Genomic DNA, 23,075 nt, shown 5'->3' on the forward strand with positions numbered 1-23,075 from the left:
CTTCACCGGTTTTCATACTCAATAACTGGGTTTCTTTTATATAATCTGACATTGACTCTCAACTTGACTTGATCTGCTTAAAGCCAAAGTTCATATTAGGTTCTTTTTTTCTTATATTTTTCAGTTTAAACTACAAGAGTTTTCTAAGTTTTTTGTTAATCTTTTCTCTTTTTATTTTGGAAAAATGATACAAATGATTCTTGAACTTTACTTAAAATACAATGTGATTCATAAATTTTAATCTAATGTGTAATGTTGTCCTTGAATTTTCAATTTTATTCAATATAGTCACTAAACTTTTGATACGTATTCAATCTAATTTTTGAATTATATGAAAATGATTAATAATATCCCTAAACTTGAATTAATGAAATGATGACGCTGAAAATTATCTAATTTGCAAAGAACTCGAACATGTACTAAAAGTTAAGGGACCATATTGTACACTATCTTAAAGTTCAAGGATTATTTGTATTTTTATTCCTTTTATCCTCCATAGATTGGTGTCATTTCTTTATTGTGTAACAATATCCATTTGGGTGTTCCAAAATATATAATTAGGGAGGTAAATATGTATTCTAAAAGTAATGAAATAACTCGAGATTTCCTAATAAGATGTGGGACTTTATGAGACCATTGTCAACTATGTAAAAAATTTAAATTATTAGTTAAAGATAGGGGTGTGCATGGTCCGGGTGGGCGGTTCCTGACCTAGAATCGGGAATCACCCGCTAAGGATTGATTTCAAAAAATTAGAATCGGGATCTACCTATTTGTTGCATGGATCCATCCGGAAACCAATTCGCAAAGTGCAGTATCCCATCCCCTCAAATACACAACTCACCACCTTCAACTTTAGCATTACCCTCTCTCTCCCTCTCTCCTTCTCCCCCATAGATATTGGCAGAGCTTTCAGATTCATCCCCTAAAGCTTGGCAAAAGCTTCTGGTTTTTCAGCTCGGTATTATAGTTTTGACATCCATTCCTGGTCTCTTTCTTCTCTTTTCCTTGTTGCCCAGTCTTCAAGGGAAAGGAAGAAAGAAACCCATCATTTCCCCCCTGCCTATCTCTCTCTCTCTCTCTTTGGTATCTTCTCGTTTCGCATGAATTTAGAGGACCCTGCCCGCGAGGCTCTTTGGCTTTTGCTCTCCGAGCTTTCCCTTTTGCTACAAGTTCGTTCGTGAGTTCGTTGACGTCTGATAGGGCCGCTTTGCATAGTTTTTTGTTGGTTTCGTTTTCGTTTCAGGGTCTCTGCTTCTTGCTTCTTCTTCTTTTGATACGTTGCATTCTTGTTTCTAGTTGCGTTGGGTGGTTTGTTGGGTTTGGATCTCGAGGGTCGTTGCAATTCACGTTGGTGTTTTCGGATCATATTGTGATTTATTGCTTATGTTTTGAGAGGCTTGTATTTGTTATATTGGGATAAAAAGTCGGTTCTTTATGGGATATCTAAGGCTATGGTTGCATAGAGGAAGGAGGGGGGCAGAAGCCAATTCCCCGCAGAGATTGTTGAAGCTCATAGAAAAATTAATTGGTTAGGTTTGGGTGAGCGAGTGGATGGCTTCACCCATGGAACCGAGAACTAGACCGGTACCCATCGGTTCCCATAAATTGGAACAGGAAACCGGACCGGTTCCCTCAAGAACCGCCAGTTTCTGGCGGTTTCGGGCGGATTCCGATTCTTTTGCACACCCCTAATTAAAGACACGGCTTAATATTTAATTATTATCAAATAACATTCCTAACACTTTGGAAATTGTTATGAAATCCCTCACCGTAAAATGATTACATATGAGGTCCTTTTGGCAATATCCTCCATCGAAATTTTACTTTGTTACCGTATGATATTTGTAAAATGATTAAACGTTAGGCCTTTTTTTTTGGCAATATAATCCCTTCGCAATTTTACAAGTAAAAGGGATGACAAGTAAAACTTTGATGAATTAATTTAAGTTTTCTAATTGAAAGTCATGAACTAAGAAACCCATCAATATTATTGATTAACAAACATATTTATGAAAGGGTAAACTTATCACTGCAAAATCTTTGTCTTAAACGAAGTAAATTTCGTGCTGGTATTAATTAAATCGATAGACTTATGGATTTTATTAAATAAAAGGAAGCCAGAATCCCACTTTTTAGGTCATTTATTTCCCTTTAATGCACCTAAAATACCATTGTTTCATGTTTTAGCTTTATAGTTTTTGCGGAAAAGGATGTAAGAATTCTTCGAAAATAAATCAAAATCTGATAATTCACATATGTATGTACAACAATTCTCCAATTGGGTAAAAAAAAAAAAAAACAAATCCTTAGTCTCTTATGGTAATTTATGTTGCATTTATTTTGCAATAAATAAATGATTTGATTTTTTTAAAGAAAATGATCGCTTGTATCACTTAAAAAAATGGACGAAAAATATATTCATCGCTCATATATATATTTAAACATATATTGTTGTAGATAATGAAAATGTTTCTAATTAATTAATTGTTATAATCGATTATTATTAGAAAAATATATTTTAAATTACTTATGTTCTGTGAAACATACATATCCTTGGCTTGTAAATGCAATGTCTACACCAAAAGGGCATGCGCAAATTTTAGGATTCATTATCTACCTCATAGGCGTGTCCATTAATGTCTTAGCTTCAAATAATTAATCCACAAGACTAAGGCCCTATTTATTTCCATAAAAATGTTATCCAATTTTTTTCCGTATTTCGGGGTGAAAACCCCGAGCGGTCCAGTAAATTTTTTTCAATCTGACCAAAAAAAAAAAAAAGAGCGAAATGTTTTCGATCAACAAAAAATAGGAAAATGCTTTCTCTTTATGAGAAAAGGAATTCATTTTCCCCAATCTTTTCTCACACAACTTAGGGCTTTTTTTGTTCTCGTCCCCCTCAGCGCCTCCAGAGCTGCCCCCTCCTCCTCTATTGCATAGTGCTTTTCTTCTGGATAGTAAAGCAAAGAGGGTGACGTTCGCTAGGCCAATCTCGTCGAGTTTCCCCACCCAATGACAAGTGCCGGTGGCTCCTCGTTTCCCCCCTTCTCCATCGCACTCCATCGATTCCGGCATCCAAGGTATCTCTCTTTGTCGGTTTGGATTATGAGTGAACATGTCTCTCTTCGTTTATCATCATTGATTATGAGGATGTATAGATTTATCCATTGATATACTCAGCTCCCCTTCAATTTGATGCAAAGATTAGATGATGTTTTTCCAATAAATATGAGATTCAGGGCCTATAAGTTAATTGTAATGACAGTAACGAAAAGATTCATTGGTAGATATTGGTTGAGTGGAGGTGATTTGGAGCATTTAGATGTGCCTGAATATTGTCGGCCAATATAGCTCCCTTGGCTCATGGACAAAAAGAATTTTGGTGGACCGTGTTTGATACAATAAACAAGAATTGTTTAAAAAGATGTAATAGATTTATGATAGGGTAGTTGTGAAATTGACAAATAAATATATCGACATGAACTCAGTAGCACCGATTGAATTAGAGAATCCTTGCCACGGATAATCAAATCTTAATATTGATATTAATAAAATCGACATAATTATTCAAGAAGAGCATTTGGTCGTCTAAGGATTTCATTAATTAAATTTTATATGACACAAGGCATGTCAAGCCCGATGAAATATATAAAACCTAAAACTCACAACATTTTCTTTTATTTTTTTCTAATCAAATTTTTGAATGGGAAGTTAGATAAAAAAGAAGAAAAGAAGTGAGCGTTATGGGATATTGACTAAACTTTTCTTGCAAAAATCATCAAAATTACATATTCAACACCCTCCGCCGCTAGCCGGTGCTCCGGCGGACGGTGAGCCGCCGGGTCTCGCCGGCCGGAGTTTCTGGTCAACTCAACTTCCCGGACCTCTAGTTTGCACAGGAAAATAATAAAATAAAAAACACAAAATAAAATTCTTAAAAAAAAAGAAATAAAAAAAAGAAATTTTTACACGCCTGGAGCGCTAGTTTGCAGAGCAGAAGGCACGAAAGAGAGAGAGAGAGAGCTGTGAGCTCTGCGAAGAAGACGACTCTCTCTCTCTCTACCCCCCCTCTCTCTCTCTAGAATCTCGTCTCGAGTCTCGAGTAATCCTCCATCGCTGTCCAGGCCGAAGCTCGATCAATCGAAGCAGCGGCAGCGTGCTCGCGCTTCGCTCGGCTCGAGCTGTGTCTCGCACAGTACAGTAGGTCGTCGAGCATTGCCCGTCGCGGCCTGTCCGGAAACCCTAGACCGAGGTCGCCTTCCGCTGTTCCGCCGCCGTCGCCGCCGCCGCCGCCGCGATTTTTGGTGAGAGTTTTGATCTGTTCTGGTTCGATGACTGTGCCCCTTCCTTGTGCTCGCGATCTTTAGGGTGCGACGAATTGAGGATTCGGAGGCTCGAGTGGTGGCGAATCTGGGATTTGTTCCGCTCTCCTCTTTGGCTCCGAGTAGAGAGTTTTGAGTCGAGGCCGCGCGCGAGCAAATTTGTGGCTTTTCCGTCTTGCCCGCGAGTGGAGGGAGGATGAACTGACGAGGTGTGCTGTTTCGAGTGTTCCGTGGTAGTTTAGGGCAGTGTAGAGTGATCGAGGAACATGCTGTGAAGTTGTTGTTGCGTGGATTGTTGCTGGTTTTGCCTTTTTCTGTGTTGGTTATCTTGTGCTGGTTTCGCCTGGTTAATTAGTTACATTTAACATTGTAGTTTAGATATACTTATGTGCTGTGTCTTTCTGTTTTTAATCTGAAGATTGCTTGTCGTAATCTCATTTTCAGATGTCCGAATCGTGTCCCCTCTGTTCCCTCTTGTTCTGGGATTTGCTTGTCCATGATACTCTCCTCCTGAGATGAGTGAAAGGCGAGCTATGCAGCCCTGTGGATTGATCTCATAAGCAGTGGGTTTTTGCAAGTTTATTTGGGGTTTAAGATCATCAGAAAGTTTTAATGGATCATTCACGTTTAGCCTCCGGCAATGCGGAGGACAATGTTGGTATCCCTGATGACATGCGATGCAAGAGGTCTGATGGGAAGCAATGGAGATGCAACGCAATGTGCATGCCAGATAAAACAGTGTGTGAGAAGCATTATTATCAGGCAAAGAAGAGGGCTGCTAATTCCGCTTTAAGAGCTAGTATGAAGAAGGCCAAAAGGAAATCAATAGCTGAAAGTGATATATACTTGGAAAGCAAGAATGATGATTTTGACATGCCATTGATAAACATGAAAACTGCAGATCATCCTCTTCCGACTTCAGGGAAGAAAAGTAAGAATAAGGTGTCTAAGAATCGGGTTCAGCATTCGCCAGAAACAACTCCTCCGCGGAGCTCCTCCCGCAATTTCAGAAGGTCTGTGGATAATTCACAAAGAGAGTTGACAGAATTTGAAGAGAATTGGAGGCCTTATAAGACACCGACAGGGAATTCGTCCAGGAACAGGTCACAAAGGAGCTATGATACTAGTCCTATGACGGTGAGCCTCTGTTGGTAGAGAGTGGGAATTGTTATTTATGTAGTTGTTCACTTTCATTTTTTATAATGTAGAAAACTGTCAGTGGTTTGAGACAATATTGGGAAAGGTTACCTGGAGAGGCACTGGGCATGCAGCTCCCAGGTGGCATAATTATAACTGCAGAGTCAACTTTTCAATGATTGAAACCTTGCAGCCCATTGAGCATGTGTGGACAAATCTGTTTGATTGGATTGAGAGTTGGGTTGCTTGGGAGATGTTGGAGCCACTCTAGATTTATTATTTCTCTTTCTTCTTTACTATCCTAATATTTAGATAATACTTTTGCTTTCAGGAATACTCTGAAAGAAGCACGGATTCCTCTGAAGATACAGGTGGACATATCTGCCATCACTGCCGGAGGAATTCCAGAGACAAAGTTATTTGGTGCCTGAAATGCGATCGGCGGGGTTACTGTGACAGTTGTATATCTCAATGGTAGGATTGCTTTTTGATGTGTGCACCTATCATTCTGTCTTGTCAGCTTTCTAATTTGGATGGCTTAACATTGTAGGTACTCAGACATTTCTTTGGAAGATCTTCAGAAGGCTTGTCCTGCATGTCGTGGTGCTTGTAGTTGCAAGGTGTGCTTGCGTGGAGAGCATCTGATAAAGGTACTTTATTTTGAGGATTGCTGAGATTCGTCTAGGTTTTATTCTATAGTTTTTCCCATCACATTCACTTGCTCTAAGTTGCAGATGAGAATACGGGAGATTCCTGTCCTAGATAAGTTGCAGTATCTTTACTGCCTTTTGTCTGCTGTGCTTCCTGTAATTCGTCAGATCCATTATGAACAGTGCTCTGAGATTGAATTGGAGAAAAGGTTGCGGGGTAAGACAGTTGGATGTTTCAGTGGCATTTCACGCTAGAAAGTTTCTCTTATGACATATTATCCTTAGAGATTGCTCCATTTCTTTTCTACAGGGCCTGACATAGATCTTCCCAGGGTTAAATTGAGTGCAGATGAGCAAATGTGCTGGTAACTTACTACTGTTTGTAAGTTATATCCTTAATTGAGAAATATAATTCACGACATGTCATGACTACCATTCACCATCTTCTGAGATACCAGCCTCTGCGTCCTTGCTTTGCTGATTTTTGATTTATATATTGAATTTCCTCTGTATAGAACTTTGCATTCTTTATTTCCTTATGTACAAAGGCAAGAGTCTTTTGATGTTCAACGGGTCATTTTTGGTTCGATCCATGCAGTGATCAGTGAGAGGAACAAATTTATTCTTCATTTGAAGATTTAGCTGGTGGTTTACTGGATGTGTTTCCCTGCAGCAATATATGTAGGATTCCCATTGTTGATTACCACAGGCACTGCACAAATTGTCCGTTTGATATGTGTCTTCATTGCTGTCAAGATCTTCGTGAAGCATCCAGAGACAGAGTAAGAGAAACATCAGCGGATGATCAGATTGGTGGGAGTACTCAGGACAAAGAATCTGTAGATTATGTAAAAGGACCCAAAGTAAGATTAAAGTTTACAGATAATTTTCCTGATTGGCGAGCTGGCAGTGATGATAGTATTCCATGCCCCCCTAAGAAGTACGGTGGCTGTGGTTATCCTTCTCTAAATCTAACGCGCATTTTCAAGATGAACTGGGTTGCAAAGCTTGTTAAAAATGTGGAAGAATTGGTCAGTGGCTGCAAAGTTAATAATTCTGCCAATCAGCAAAATGATGGGTCGAGCCAGTCCAATTTCGGCCAGGAAGCTTCCATTCCTATAAAGGAGGGTAAAAAGGGTAGCTTGTATTGCCCCACATCTCATGATATTAGAGCACAAGGGATCAGTGAGTTCAGAAAACACTGGTTTAAGGGTGAACCTGTCCTTGTTAAGCAGGTTTGGGACCATTCATGCATTTCAAGCTGGGATCCTGTTCTCATCAGGAGGGGGATCCAGGATATGGCTGATGAGAAAATGAAATATGAGAACAAAAAAGTGAGGGCTGTAGACTGCTTGAAATCTTCAGAGGTAAGCTTGTGATGTCAATACGCATTCATTTTCTTATGCACTAAAATATTTCAGATAATGATATAAAAAACAGAAAATCCACTTGGTGGAAGTGTCGTAAGTATCTATACTGATTGTTGTTCCTGCAATGCAACAGATTGATATTGATCTTGATCAATTTATCAAGGGATACTCGGAGGGACATATTCACGAGAATGGATTGCCAAAAATGTTGAGATTGAAGGATTGGCCTTCTCCTGGTGCTTCTGAAGAATTTTTGTTGTATCAGAGGACAGAATTTATCAGCAAACTGCCTTTGCTTGAATACATTCATTCTAAGTGGGGAATTCTTAACCTGGCAGCGAAAGTGCCTCACTACTCCCTGCAAAATGATGTAGGCCCTAAAATTTATATTTCTTATGGGACTAAAGAGGAACTTGGTAAAGGTGATTCAGTGACCAACCTGCATTTCAACATGCGTGACCTGGTAAATTTCTCTTAATAGCCTCTGGGAGCTATATCGTGTAATATTTAAAACCTTATTGTCTGTTTGGTCCTTTACAATTTGTTTGAATGAGATTCTTTTTCATGATGAATACAATCCAGGCTCCCTTGGCATAAAGCCCAGAGATATGGTTACTGGTTACTATATCAGAATGTCTACCTTTACACTGTATTTAGCAAGTTTGAAGTTTCTTTTAATAGTCCTTGGCATGCTATGTCGTGATGGAGTAACTGAAAAAATTAAAAATAACTTCTACCTGACTATTGAGGTAAATTCAGGTATATCTGCTGGCACATACATGTGAAATGAAGTGTAAGAGTTGGGATAAGACAAAATTAGGGAAGAATCGGAGGTCAACTGGGCAATCTATCCTGAAACAGATGCATGGGAATCTAGATTCAGGTGTGGATGGAAGACATTTACCTGATCAACATGCCGGGAGATACAATATTCTAGAAGATCATGGTGCCCATTTGGCTACAAATGCCGACGGGAGAATTGAGGATCAAGAGATGGGAATGCCCTCTTTGGTGGAAGAGAAAAATGCCAATCTAGAACTCTTGAATAGAGATGATGAAGGTGGCTGTGGTGATAATACTTCTGGTGTCCATTGGGACATATTCCAGAGGCAGGATGTACCCAAATTAATAAACTATATGCAGAAACATTGGAAGGAGTTGGGGATGCCAGGGAGTTTAGATGATATAGTGAGTTTCTCTTAGTACTCCCTTTTCTTCAATATCAGAAGGCAAAAAACAGATAAAAAATGAAATGCCGAAACAAGTGCCAAATTCCGCTCTTGTTCTTTTTTCATCCATTACTTTGTTTCGAATTCTTTTTATCTGCCTGTTCTGCATATAATCGACTGGTTTGGTTTCAGGCGACCTATCCTCTTTTTGACGATGTGATATTCCTTGACATGCAGCACATGAGAAAATTGAGAGAAGAGTTTGGTAAGGGCATATCTGTCCTTCTTCATTTCACGCTCTTTTAAAGTTTAAAACAAAGTGAACTTATTTGTTTATCCAGTTAAATAAAATTTTAAAAAGGAAAATGAATAATGTGAGCTACACTTTTGTTCTGCTTTATGCAGTTCCTAAGCCAATCTGTTAACATATGACTGGTACTGTGGAGAGGATTTTACTAATTTGGTAGATTGTGGTATTTTTAGAATTTGTTATAGTTTTTCAGCAAATTCAACTTTTCAAGCCCGACAAAAATGCTGCAATGTTTTTGAAAGTAATTTTGGGTGTTGCTATGTTGGATGAGCAGCAATACTGTGTGTTGACTGTCCATGGATCCCTATAGTCAATGACTGGTTTAGCCTGATAAGAAGCTTCACATTTGAACCAGCCTCCAGCATATGACTGCTCAAATCATTGTCAACTTTGTATACTTACTGGGTTCTCTGAGTTGCACATCTTAAGTCAAGGAAATCCTTTTCAACCTTTCTCAGGAGTGGAGCCTTGGTCATTTGTACAGCATCTAGGACAAGCTGTTTTTGTCCCAGCTGGATGCCCTTTCCAGTTGAGAAATCTCCAGGCAAGTTTTCTTTGTTGATCTTACTTCTAGTTTTACAGCTCACCTGCGAGCTTTATGAGATTGTGATTTCTTTATAGTAATTATCAGTTTCAATAAATATTTGAACTATGTAATCCAAATATCTTTGATATCTTTTCAGTTGGTAAGTAAGCTATAATTGAGAAAACCATGGTAGTTACAACTGCTATGAATTTGGAGAAGCAATCGTGGCAATCACGGTTTGATGCTTCTCAAGTAAAACTTCATTGCAAGGTTTTTTCCCAATTGAAACAGGCACAGCAATGCCCTTCGATCGACGAAGAACCATGTCTTTTCTAGGGCTCTTTTCAGAAGACGAGGGGACTATAGTAATTTGTTAGTTTATTTTGCTTACATAAAAGATATATGGAGCAAGTACTTATCAACTTAAAGTGTTTATTTTGCTTCATGTTCAGTGTTGGGTTGGCAATTGATCTTCTGCTTATTGTCTCTGCGATCTTGAAAATATTTGTTATGCTTGAAAACATCTGTGTGCTTACTGGTCATCTATGTATCTGATTTGGAGATAACTCCATTATAATATGTTCCGTGATTTGTCTTTAGTCTGCGGATCAATCACATGAAATACATTTTCACCTTTTCAAGCTGAAGATTATTAACTACTCATTAAAAGATCAGATCATTCTTGAGTTTATGTTGTTGTATGCATATCCTAACATCTCATTGGACTTTACTTGCAACAATTTGTAACGACTCTTTTTTGTACCTTTCAGTCTAATGTACAGCTAGGCCTGGATTTCGTGTCTCCTGAAAGCTTGGGAGAAGCTCTCAGACTAGCTGAAGAAATTCGCTGTCTTCCAAATGATCATGAATCAAAACTTCAGATTCTGGAGGTCAGCATGACAGAAATTCTACCTAGAGTAATGATGTTGCATGTGTTATTGTCTCGTATCTTACATGTGATGGAGTTCTATGTGCAGGTTGGAAAAATATCGTTATATGCAGCAAGTTCAGCTATCAAAGAAGTCCAAAAGTTGGTTCTTGATCCAAAGTAAGCGAACTGATCCAATTTTTACTGTGTGACCAGAAAAGAAAAATCCAGATCTTGTCTGCTGGATTGTAGTACTCAGCATAAGCTTCCTTTCCCTTTGAGTCAACTTTTAGGATTGAGTAGCCAATCTTAAAACTGCTGCTTCTGAAGTGATTGGCGTTAACACTTTCCAACAATTCCCTTAAGACTTCTTAAGTAAATATCATTATTTTTGTAACGGCCTCTGTGTACAACTTATATCACTGTCAGGAGTAAATTTCTTATGATTCCTATATTCTCTCACATCAGATTCGGGGCAGAGCTTGGGTTTGAGGATCCTAATCTTACATCAGAGGTGTCAGCAAACTTGGAGAAGATAACTAAGCGAAAGCAGGTTGCGTGTTCTTAAATCTTGTACAGCACTTGTTTGTACAGATAATCATATTTTGGCATTCAAAGGGGAGCTATTTTTGCTTGGTTAAATTGTACCATATGTATTTTATTGGCAATAGGGATTTATTTGCTTGTTGTAGATGCTAAACAAGCTTCATTTCCATGGATTGGATTATATGTCGTCGATTTAAATGCATACCCGTTTGTGTGTTAAGAAAGTGCGTTTTCGTCAGTGACTGCTCTATGTTAAGAGTGTATAAGCAAGCAATTAAGACTTAAAGGGCCATATGTCCCCAAGGTTTTTGGGGCTTTAGAAATGATTGAGTTCAATTACATATTCTACTCCCAGAACTCTCTCTCTCTCTCAAGAAGTCAGTACAAAAGACTCAGCAATGGTATAAAAGTCTGCTTTCAGCTCTGGCCATGCCGATTCCGGTGCTTGAGCATTCAGAGTGTATAATTTACCACTTTGCGTACAGCAGACAGCAATGTTATGCCGTCGGAATGAGGGGCTTTCGACTCTAAACTCGAGTTCGTAATACTTGACCATCTTGGAAGGATCGTTTCTCAAAGTTGACTTGACCAAGCTTCCTTTAACATCGGGACGGCGGCTAGATCCCACGATGGTCTGAACTATGGCCTGTCCAACCTCTTCCGGTCCTCCGAACGACTCAATCCTGGTTAAGAGGGAAACAGTGAGAACTGACCATAATTTCTGACGGGGGATGCTGATGAGAGGAGGCTAACGTACATGTCTCTTGTGGCTAGAGTCATGAAAAGAGGACTCACGAGAAATCAAGCGGAACCTTAGACACGATGACGCTAACATTAAGCTCGCCATTGGTGCTGGGAGGGCCAAATGCAACGACCGGCTCGTTTACGTTCTGGCGTCGCCTATTTAAGGGAGGCGGATCAAGTCCTCTCTCAAGCTCTGCCTTTCCAGCGGCTCTGTACAGCAGTGTCTGATCCCCAACCCAATTTGCTGGGTAAATGAACTCTGTTCATGAATAGAAAAACTGTCTTCAACTGATCAGTGGTCACTTCACCCCTTTCCTCATTTCATTTAACTGAAGATGTTGCTACACTGAATGTCTAGCTAGCTACCATTCATGGCAGTGATGGCTAAAAGATGTCTAAAGGAGGGGTAGGGAGAGAGAGAGAGAGAGAGAGCTTTTTAACCAAGAAACAGGAAGCAAAAAGTTATGCAGCAACCTTGAATCTTAGTTCAGACTAGAGGGAGGTTGGGTGCACACAGCACTTGTACAGGACTACCCTTTCTTAACGAAAAGCTTTACCAGAACAAGAACCAGCTTTAACAAGCCAAGTTGTTTGTACCTGAATTGAAGAGCTTCTCTGAAGTGAACGTATTTCCGCTGGATATATGTCTCGTGGAAAGGTTCAGATGAAGCCGATCGAGAATCTGGTGTACCCACATGGGGTTTCTCAAGAAGGCCAAGGAGCTCTCCGATTCTCTGTGATGGGGACATCGGCTTCTTCATTATCTACCCTCCCCATGGCAAGCTCACGAAAGGTGACCTGCCGGTGCACTGGTTCTCGATCCACTTCATCTGAACCTTCCATGAGCCGTACATTCAACGAAAGAAATTTACTGAAGAAGCTGTTTGATTCAGATACCAACAAATTGGCTTGTTAATGCCGGGTTTCGTTCGGCTAAAGCTTTTTAATGAAGAAGGGGTAATCAACCTCCCCCTGGTCTGAACTAGCTTCAAGGTTGCTGCAGAGGTATTGCTCCTAGTTCTGTGTCAAAGTGAGAATAAATGCTCTCCCCCACCTGTCTCTCCTTGTTTTCGGCTAAAGTGAGAATATCTCTCCACCTTTTACGCATCACGTTCTTTTCTTTTTTCTGGTCCCTGCCATTGACTCTTTCCAAAAGACTATTATGAGGCTAGAGGACGTGTGTTCTGCTTTGTGAGGAGATTAGAGCCTATGACTACCCAAAAATGCTGCAAATGCTGCAAGTTATAGGAACTTACTAACCAAATCCTTCACTGGTCTCGATGCATCGACTATACCCTTTGATAGGATAGAGCACGTCCAACTTCAGACCCCGGCCGGTCTCTGGTGACAACCCGAGAATCAAGCTCGTGATTCCACCAAAATCAGCGCCAAGAGCCACGAGAGAGGCCGAGCCTATGCCGACAAGGATCCTCCTCCTGAACGTTGATGCCAGAGGCGCGAATTGCTCGGCCGGGGATCTCCTGGGCCGCATCGATGCGTCCCTGAAACTCTCTTCTGGGTCGCTGTCGGATCGCGCCATCGTGCGAATCCGAGGGAGAGATTGAAATCTGCATCCCGCGTGGTAATGTGAGCTCAACATCAAGCTCTTCGCCGTCTTGATGGGGTTATAGACAGATACATGTACAATATAGGTTTACGTGATGCCGTGCATGGAGTCTGATCTTCGGAGGAAACCATTCCCTGGGTTCTCCGATATGATAAGGTTATCTAATTTTAGTGGTCCATAATTCTTCAGGGGCTAGAAAAAGATGCACGCTTGTTGCACGTGAATCTAACTACTAGCCTCTAAGAAATGCTTTATATAGTAGGTCCCGAATGAGCAGCGTTTCTTCATTGATGAATCAGCCTCAGGGATTGCTTTTCCTTCAACACCCACTTCAGTACTCACCTCAGTCGACATCTCTGTATATTCCAATAATTTCAGATCGGACGGACAGAGAAGCTCGAGGAAGAGAAGCTGAACCAAAGGACGGCAATTTGGACCGGGTTGCAAAGTGGAGAAAATCCCTCTGTTCTGAGCCATTTGAGGTTGGGGTGTGGTTGGGTCGGAGCCTTTCTAAGACCACGTCTGCCTTAGCCATGGTCTCTATGACCGTCCGCAGGATTCATCAGCTCCGGGTCGCTGGGAATTCTAGTAACGTAAACAGACTGGCTAGAACAAGAGAGCGGAAGGCGAGATTAGAATCAAATGAGATGCTTTAAGGACGATAACCAGGACAGCGGAACGAGGAATAACGAATGCTTGGAGCATTGAAGAAGACAAAGAATGGAAAAGAAGTAGGCCCAGTTTGTACACCGATCGAAAGTGGAAAGTTACACAAACCAAAATCTGAATGAACAAGCCAAATTGGCCTCGATTTGAGTGTGTAGAATCATTCAAATTCCAGCATAGGGTCTGGGCTGCCCTCTCGGCCGAGTCAAGGAGCTAATCCATGAGTCAAGCCAACCTTTTCAATCTTTACAGTTTGCTTTTTCTGGCCCAAGAAAATCTAGAAAACTTTTTAATCTTTATAGGTCAAATATAAATCTTTTAGTAAGTCAGAATTTTACTGCAAAAAGCAACAAAAAGCAGAAGAGCAACTCCTGTTACATGCTCAATGGTCTGTACACAACTCAGGGAGGTCCCATTTAGAACAGTGTCCTACGACTGTCCAAGCATATTCTCCTCCTAATACAAACAAGAATCCTTCCGCTAACATCATTCTTAATCCTTTGTTCAATCAAATCAACATTGATAGTGGACGAGAATTGTTAAATTGTATCTCAAATTTGAATTTTCATGAAATTCAATCTATTGAATATATTTGGATAAATATCCAAAATGTGACCGCACAAATTAATCCAAGTTATGAATTTCTTGGGTGGTGGTTTTTTGGATAATGGTAGGTTGCCATTCCATTAGAGATAAATCTCAAGATTTAGTCAACAAGATTGATTTCTTCTTTTACCAGAGTTTGACCAGTTGACCAAGAAGTGCACGTCTCTCTTTATTTTTGAATATAAAAATCAGATAAGAAAGACAAATAGAAGAGAGCTCTTTTGAAGCCACATAGTGGACTCCAAAGGGTTTCTTGACGGGCGTTGCAAAAGAAAGAAGTTGCACACAATGAGGAGCAAATCGTCGTACGAAGCACAAAAGAAAGAAAACAATTTTTGTTTCATCGTACCTGAATGTTTTGCTTTGGGCTCGAACGTTAGTGATATGTACTGTGAGTTTATATCTAAATTGAATTATTTATTTGTAAATATTTTGGGTTTGGGCTTAATCTAGGTACGGGAAAACTTGAGTGTATGAGTAATTGTAAATCTAATTCTTCGATTATAGTAGATTATTTACTACTTACTTTCCATATGGATCTAGGTATCGATACTCAGATCATACCACGTAAATCTTTGGTGTCTTATTACTCCCTATTTATTTCTTTGGTATTTTCGCATTGACTTAATTTGCAAAATTCTTGTTGTTTCTGTTTTAATATTACAATAGTTTATCAGAGCTTGGGATTTGATTTCTTGATTGTGATTTTGGGTTTTTGCTTGTCTGATTATTATTTGAAAATTCTGTTATTGTAATTATGGCTGAGGCGAAAGTTGAAATTGAGTAGTTGAACGATAGGAACAATTTTGGGTTATGGAGCATTAAGATGCGAGCACTATTGACAACCTAAGATTTGTCCAAGGCATTGGATGATGAGGATGAGTTGTTGGTTACAATGAAAGCCTCTAATAGGATAGAGTTAATGGAGAGAGTAAATAGTACAATCCTGTTGAATTTGTCGAATGAGGTGTTGATAAAGGTGGCTAATGAGAAAAATGCCTCAGCATTATGGGCACTCTATATAACGAAAGGTTTGAACAATTGCTTGTACAAATTGAAGATAATGTTTCAGTTTAGATATACTGAAGATACATCTAACATATCCCACTTACATGAATTTAATACACTCATGATGGATTTGAAAAACGTTGTTAAGATACTTGTTGATGAAGAACGATGCATGATGTTGTTAACTTTTTTACCACAACCATATAAACACTTTATTGATTCACTATTGCAGGGGTGTACCATGATTACCTCAGAAGAGGTAAAGTTCTCTTTGTTCTCTAAGAAGTAACAAAGAAAGTTGTGAGATGACAATTTGGCGTAGGGGGTAGCATAGCAACTAGTGATTTAGGGTAGAGATCAATATTGAGAGCCTAATAGTAGTAGAGGTATAAGCAGGTCAAAATCATGCCATAGAAAGTCCAAGGGACACGTGAAGTGTTTTAAGTATCACGAGGAGGGGCATATTAAGAGAGATTGTCCAAATCAAAGAAATTGAGGTGATAGGCAGAATGTCACAATTATTATGGTGAACGTTGTCGAGGAGAGCACTGGTGATGTAGATGTTATCTTGCATGTAACTACTAGTTCATCAGGAGACGAATGAGTGCTACATTCGAGGTGTTCTTCTCATATGGTGTCTTAAAAGAACTTGTTTACTACTTACCAAACTATAGATGGTGATAGAGTTTTTTTTTTTTTGGTAGCTTACAAGGTTGTGGGGATAGGGACAATTTGTATTCGGATGTACAATGAGATGGTGCCACATTGACAGATGTGAGACATGTATTAAAGTTCAAGAAGAACCTTATTTCTTTGGGGACAGATGATGACATCAAGTGTAGGTATGCAGCTGAAAGTTGAGTATTGAATATCTGTCAAGGTGCCATGACAAAGATGAAGGGAAAAAAAGTGAATACTCTATCATCTACTAAGAGAGACCATGATTGGACTTGCTATAGTTTTATCAGGTTAGTTAGACTTTGACTTAACTTAGTTATGATATATGCGTTTAGGGCACATGAGTAAGGCATGTATGGCGATGCTAAGTGAAAAGAGGTTGTTGAAGAGTCAGAAGACAAAAAAGCTAGGTTTATTTGAGTATTGTATCTTTAGGAAGTAACGCCGAATTAAGTTTACTACAGCTATTCATTCGACTAGGCAACTAGTTGAATATATTTATTCAGATGTTTAAGGCCTGTCTCATGTTCCTTTAAAAGAAGGCGCCTGATATATGCTAACATTTTTCAATGACTATTCGAGGAATGAAGTAGTATACTTTTTGAAGTACAAATATGATGTGTTCGAATGGTTCAAGAAATTTAAAGCATTAATAGAGAAATAGTCAAATAAATAGATCAAGTGCTTGAGAACTGATAATTACATAGAGTTTTGTGGTAAAAATTTTACCAAATTTTGTGAGAGAAAGGGGATTGTGAGACATCGCAGAGTATCTAAGACACCATGATTGAATGGTGTAGTAGAATGAAAGAACAAAACTTTGCTTGAATGAGCTCGATACATGCTTTTGCATGCGAGATTAGGCAATGAATTTCGGGTTGAAGCAGTGGATATGACAGGTTACTTGGTTAATTGATCTCCATCAAGTAGAAGACTCTTGAGGAAGTGTGGTTGGGAAACCTATTGATTACTCTAGATTACATATATTTGGATGTCCTGTCTATACTCATTCAAGTGATGGTTAGCTTGAGCTGAGAGCAAAGAAGTGCATATTTTTAGGTTATGTAAATGGGGTGAAAGGTTATAGGTTGTGGTGCATTGATCTTAGATTACTCGGTTTTGTAATTAGCAAAGATGTGATCTTCAATGAGATTACAATACTTCAATAGAGGAATTCTAAGATACAATCAATAGAGTAGACATATCATGGTGTCATTAGTGAGGTGAAACTTTAAGCAGAGACTTCGGAGATCTTGGAGGTAATAGAGATAGAGGCTATAGATGAGGCTATAGTTCCTAAAGTCGGTGATAGTGAACAACCAACATAGCCATAGCACACGATAGTCACAAATAAATAGAGAAGACAAATTAAATCACTAGTACGTTATGGTTATACATATATTACTTGTGCATTGACTTTAGGTGACAAGGTGGAGACAATTGAGCCTTCGTCTTACTTCGAAGTGATGGCTAGTAGTGAGTTGTCATTGTGGTTAGGGGTTATGAGTGAAGAAATCGAGTCACTCCATCGAAATAAGATATGGGAGATGGTTAAAGTACCTAAAAACTAGAAGACTGTTGAAAGTAAATGGGCCTTTAAAAGGAAGAAGGGCATTCTTGGTGTCGAGATAGTGAGGAAAAGGCCAGACTTGTGGCGAATGAGTGTACACAATGAAAGGGCATTGACTATAACACAATGTTCTCTCTTGTGGTAAAACATACTTTTGTTTGTGTTTTATTTGCCTTAGTTACTACACAAGATCTCTAGCTAGAGTAGCTAGATGTGAAAACGACATTTCTTCATGGTGAGTTGGAGAAGTAGATTTACATGACGCAATCAGAGAAATTTGTTATTCCGGGTAAGGAATATCATATTTGCTTGTTAATTTTTTTTTTTTTGTATGGGCTGAAACAATATCTTAGGCATTAGTATAAGTGTTTTAATGCTTTCATGGCTAGTCGGGATTATTTGAAAAGTCAGATGATAGTTGTTTTACTTTAGGAGATTGGATGATGGTTTTTTGATATTTTTATTACTATACGTTGGTGATATGCTGATGGCAAGTAAGAATATTTATGATTGTAATGTGTTGAAGATGCAGTTGAGTGTTGAATTTGAGATGAAAGATTTAGATGCCGAAAAGAAAATACTAGGTATTGAGATTTTGCCTTACTCGGCTGCTGGAGTTTTACATTTATTTCAAAAGAAATATATAGATAAAATTATGGTATGTTTTAATACACAGTCAGCAAAATCTGTAAGTATACATTTAATGAAATACTTTAAACTTTCACCGCAGATTGAGGAGGAGGATAAGCATATGTCCCATGTTTCCTATTTTAGTACCGTGGGTAGTATGGCATAATATTTCACAAGCTGTGAGCATAATTAGTCGTTATATAAAGTGTCATAGTAAAGCTTTTTAGGAAGCTGTAAAGTGGATAATGTCAGTGGAGTAACTAGTTAAGTAAATTCGGATCATGCCGGTGACTTGGATGATTGCAAGTCATTAAAAGGATATGTGTTTATGCTAACAAGTGGTGCAATTAGTTGGAAAACGTCGTTAAAAGATCATGTTGCCTTGTTTTCGACTGAGAGAGAGTATATGGCACTAACTTTTATAGCAAATGAGGCGATATACTTATGAAGTTTGGTCTTGGACTTTGGGTTAAAATAGAAAACTGTCGATATACACTATGATAATCTAGGTGTGATATATTTGGCGTATAATCCAATTTATCATGAGTGAATGAAATATATCAACATCAAGTACCACTTTATTTGAGATGTCTTAGCGAATGATAATGTTATTGCGAAAAAGATTGCTATAGTAGAGAACTTGGCCGACATGATGACTAAACCCGTTCTTTTGACGAACCTCAAATTTTGCTTGAGTACAATTGACGTCTATGGAGAGAGAGCGCCCATTGAGCAATATGGATGATAAGCACTATGACTTTTTTTTTTGAAGCTCTAAGCACTATAACTTGGCTTCACACGTTTAGCCAATGTGGAGAATTATTAAATTATGTCTTGATTTTGAATTTTACGGAACTTGATCCGTTGGATAAATATCCAAAAGGTGACCACACAAATTAATCCAAGTTATGGATTTCTTAGGCTGTGGGTATTTTGGATAATGGTAAGTTTATTATTTTGTTGGAGATAAATCTCAAGATTTGGTCGACAAGATTGATTCATTCTTTTATTCGAGTTTGACCGGTTGACCAAGAACTAAACGTCTCTCTTTATTTTTGAATATAAAAAGTCAGAGAAGAAAGCCAAATAGAAAAGAGCTCTTCTGAAGCCGCCAAATGGACTCCAAAGGGTTTCTTGATGAGCGCTACACAAGAAAGAAGCCGCACACAGTGGGGAGCAAACCGTCGTACGAAGCATAAAGAACGAATGCAGTTCTTGTTTCACCGTATGTAAACGTTTTGCTTTGAGCTTTAACACTGGTGAAATGTGATGTGAGTTTATCTAAATTGAGTTATTTATTTATAAATACTTTAGATTTAAGCTTAAATTTAGGTGTGGGAAATACTTAAGCATGCGAGCGGTTGTAACTTTATTTCTCCGATTATAGTAGATTATTTATTTCTAACGCTTCTCATAGATGTAGGTACCAATACTTGACCACATAAGTCTATGGTATCCTATTATTTCTCGTTTATTTCTTTGGTATTTTCGCATTGACTTAATTTTTAAGATTCTATTGTTTCCGCATTAATATTACAACAAGGATAGGCACTCCAAGACAATTTGAAGAGTAAACATGGAAAAGATTTTGCCTTGAAGGTTGAGAGAGCACAAGCCAGCTCATTGTTCCAGGCACCAGGATTTTGTTGAACAAGCTGCAATTCTAAAACAGCAGTCCAGACACTGACTGAAACAGGTTTGTCTTCCGTAGCATTATTACGGACGCAACGTAATGGAGAGACCTGTCCGTGCCACTGCAAGATTCTAAGCTTGGTTGCAAAGCCTATTCGGCATTGTTGGGAAACCATAAAGGAGAAATAAGAGAATTTTACTGATTTGAAAAACAGGAGAGAAGGAGAGAGGGAGAGAGAACGACTAATGTCAAGGGCTCAAGATAATTGTCAAAGCTATAATGTTATTTGACTTCGTAAATTGAAAATTAAAGTGATGAAACCCACGTTTATTCGCTTTGCGTCTTGTTTTAGTTTTTCTATTTTTATGCAGGAAAAAAAACACAGAATTAAAATGTAAACTTTAGGCATGTATCTCATGTGTCCTTATTTTAATTTTAAGTGGGTAACGCCATACTTATTGAAGGGACTATATTTTCTTTTTATTTTTTATTTTAAAATTTTTCAATACTTTACATGTCAGCTTTGTTGAAAGGAGAAATCTGCAAGAAACTTAGAGAAATCTCCAAGAAACTTAGTTATTTTCCTCTTCAAGCAAATTTATGGATTACTTATCAAGTAAATTCTTCAGAAATTTTAATAAAAAAACTTTTTAATACAATCAAATGTTTATTAACTTTATTATTGTTGTGCTGATCACCATTAAATAATTTATTATTGCTTTTTTTTTATATACATAAAATGGGATGACCAGGTGGAACAAAAAAGCCCTTCTAACGAATTACAATCACAATGAATTCCTTAATGCTCAAATTTAAATAATCAAATTTAATTAAATCAAATCTTTGTATGAAATGAGATTTTTTTTTTAAATTGACAATTAAATTACACGTATTTTGGGTTGAGAAAAATTAGTATAATTTATGTGTGCTTACAAATAAAAAAAGTAACCATATTGAAGGAAATTGTGCAACGTTGAAAACAGTTAGGGCGATATTGTTTAACTAGCGAAAAGGAGTGGGCTTATCATATAGGGGGTAGAAATAGTCCCACACATTATAATTTTTATATTGTTGAATTCACTATATACATTAAATGACTCACCCAATAAGGAATGCTTCCCATAAATAGTCTCTATTGAATAAGTTGACTAAATTGTCTTAAATTGTCTAAACCGATATTTGAACTTTCCATTTTCACTAGCTCTTTACATACATATAATAAACTCTAATAAGAATTTAGGATGATATCAAAAAAATAAAATAAAATTCAGATACTCCCAAAAAAGGGGTTTTCGGAGGAAATGCAATATATATATGTGTGTGTGTGTGTGTGTGTGTGTGTGTGTGTGTGTATAATTAAGATAAGATAATGTTAATCAGAATACAAGCTATAATCACACTTATGAGCATGTGAAATTTTAAGTTAAGATAGAGTAGAAGTTTCTAATTTTTGCCACTTTCTCTAGCAAACTCTGAATCCCTTTTAAAAACTTCCAAGCTTTGATATAGCTGTTGGACAATCCTCTTCTAGATTAAAGATTCACGAGACAAAAAAATTCTCCTTAGCCAGTCTACAGATTGCATAATCACTACGCAATTGTTAAACCAAAAGGAGGTTACTTGGATTTGTTAAGAGCGAATAGAAAAAGCCCGATATCTTTTGTCTGAGGAGATCGCCAAAAGGGAGTCTAAGTCCAAGCTTGTTAACATATCCGGTTAGATTCGCATTTTCTCAAAAGCTTAAGCTAATGAGTTATGAACCAACAAGAATATATCAAGTACTCTACACAATATCAATTATTTGATGTGACTCTAACACAACTCACATGTGAATGTCTTTCTACATCAAGATATAAAGTTTGCCATCAGGTTTGCATTGTCACACCACAATGTCCACATTCTAGAAATTACTCCTAGCCTCATCCACCAAACATCAAAATAGACCATTAGCTCTGATACCACCTTTCGCTTGGGGAGATTGTTAAGAGGGAGCCTAAGTCCAAGCTTGTTAATATATCAAATTGGACGTATCTTTACTCAAAAGTTTAAGCTAATGAGTTATGAGCCAATTAGGATATATTAAGTGTTCTATATTCTTCAATGTGAGATTTCTCTAACACAACTCACACGTACATTATAACAAAATTAGAGACTTGTGCTTTTGTCTAGTTTTTAACTCTTTGAAGGCTTGTCTAAATGTGGGAATACTACTTCGTTTTTCTCTGGTTACTTTCTGTAGACCCTAGACCTTGAAGTTGGTAATTAACCTCTTATTTGAATTTTAATTCAATTTAAATGAGGTCTAAATCTTTTTATCTAGGTAGTAGAGGCACATCGCACATCCTCTCCCTCCTTCTGATGACCGGCTAGAGGGGAGGGCTGGTCATTGGAATGAGGTGGTCGGCCAAGCCGGATTGAGGCTGAGCTTGCCCCGCCGTATTCAGGTGAGGGTCGCCCAGCCACCGATGAGGTAAGCCCTCGCCATATAGAGCAAGGGTGAGCCCCCTTGTCGAATCCATTGGCAAGGGATTAGCAAGCTCACCCTTGCCCAGATTCAGCAAGGGCTTGCCTCATCGTTGATGGGGTAGCTTGCCCAGTCACTGGCAAGGCGAGCCCTCACCAATCCACTAGTGGTGAGGTGGGACCCGACAAAGCAATCCATATTGCTAGATTATGAGAGCCATCTAGAGCGCCATACATAAAGGCCATCCTTGAGTTTGCTGCTAAATGAAGATGGGAGGCGAGGCCTCAGTGTTTGGCCTGGCCGGGAGGGAGGGAGGGAGGGAGGGAGAGAGTGAAGGAAAAAAAGGGAAAAAGAGAAGATTAAAAAATTAATAAAGTGTTTGGCCTGGTCGGAGAGAGAGAGAGAGAGAGAGAGAGAGAGAGAGAGAGAGAGAAAAAGGGAAAAAGGGAAAAAGAGAAGATTAAAAAATTAATAAAAATTTTGAAAAAGTAAATCGCCGATGTCGCCCGACGTCCACGTCAAAGACCGGCCGGTCAAATTTGGCCGGATGGATTAAATTGATACAATTGCAAAAGGTTTAGGACTTAATTGGCGGAAAAATAAAATAA

At 38.5% G+C, this 23,075-nt stretch overlaps 2 protein-coding genes across 4 annotated transcripts; one reads left to right on the forward strand and one right to left on the reverse strand.

Moving 5' to 3' along the window:
* The first annotated feature begins 3,990 nt into the window (after positions 1–3,990).
* Positions 3,991–11,103, forward strand: LOC104432297 (lysine-specific demethylase JMJ25). Of its 2 annotated transcripts, none has more exons than XM_010044765.3 (14): positions 3,991–4,307; positions 4,770–5,462; positions 5,794–5,936; positions 6,013–6,112; positions 6,197–6,329; positions 6,423–6,477; positions 6,786–7,479; positions 7,616–7,945; positions 8,242–8,670; positions 8,844–8,916; positions 9,420–9,505; positions 10,258–10,377; positions 10,465–10,535; positions 10,824–11,103. In XM_010044765.3, exons 2-14 carry the CDS (start codon positions 4,938–4,940, stop codon positions 10,921–10,923), a joined length of 2,859 nt encoding a protein of 952 aa, XP_010043067.2. In that variant the 5' UTR covers positions 3,991–4,307; positions 4,770–4,937; the 3' UTR covers positions 10,924–11,103. The 2 variants fall into 2 exon arrangements, with proteins under 2 accessions (XP_010043067.2, XP_018724045.2); XM_018868500.2 differs by lacking the exon at positions 3,991–4,307 and adding an exon at positions 4,382–4,534.
* A 72-nt stretch (positions 11,104–11,175) lies between these two features.
* LOC104432298 (psbP domain-containing protein 7, chloroplastic) lies at positions 11,176–13,844 on the reverse strand. 2 transcript variants are annotated; one of them, XM_018868502.2, is made up of 4 exons: positions 12,902–13,035; positions 12,243–12,790; positions 11,697–11,904; positions 11,176–11,584 (listed from the first exon to the last, which is right to left on the reverse strand). In XM_018868502.2, exons 2-4 carry the CDS (start codon positions 12,340–12,342, stop codon positions 11,272–11,274), a joined length of 621 nt encoding a protein of 206 aa, XP_018724047.2. In that variant the 5' UTR covers positions 12,343–12,790; positions 12,902–13,035; the 3' UTR covers positions 11,176–11,271. The 2 variants fall into 2 exon arrangements, with proteins under 2 accessions (XP_018724047.2, XP_010043068.1); XM_010044766.3 differs by lacking the exon at positions 12,243–12,790 and having other exon boundaries at positions 12,906–13,844.
* Between the last annotated feature and the right edge of the window lie 9,231 nt (positions 13,845–23,075).

The sequence above is a fragment of the Eucalyptus grandis genome, chromosome 2 (assembly GCF_016545825.1).
Source record: "Eucalyptus grandis isolate ANBG69807.140 chromosome 2, ASM1654582v1, whole genome shotgun sequence".
Classification (NCBI taxonomy): Eukaryota; Viridiplantae; Streptophyta; class Magnoliopsida; order Myrtales; family Myrtaceae; genus Eucalyptus; species Eucalyptus grandis.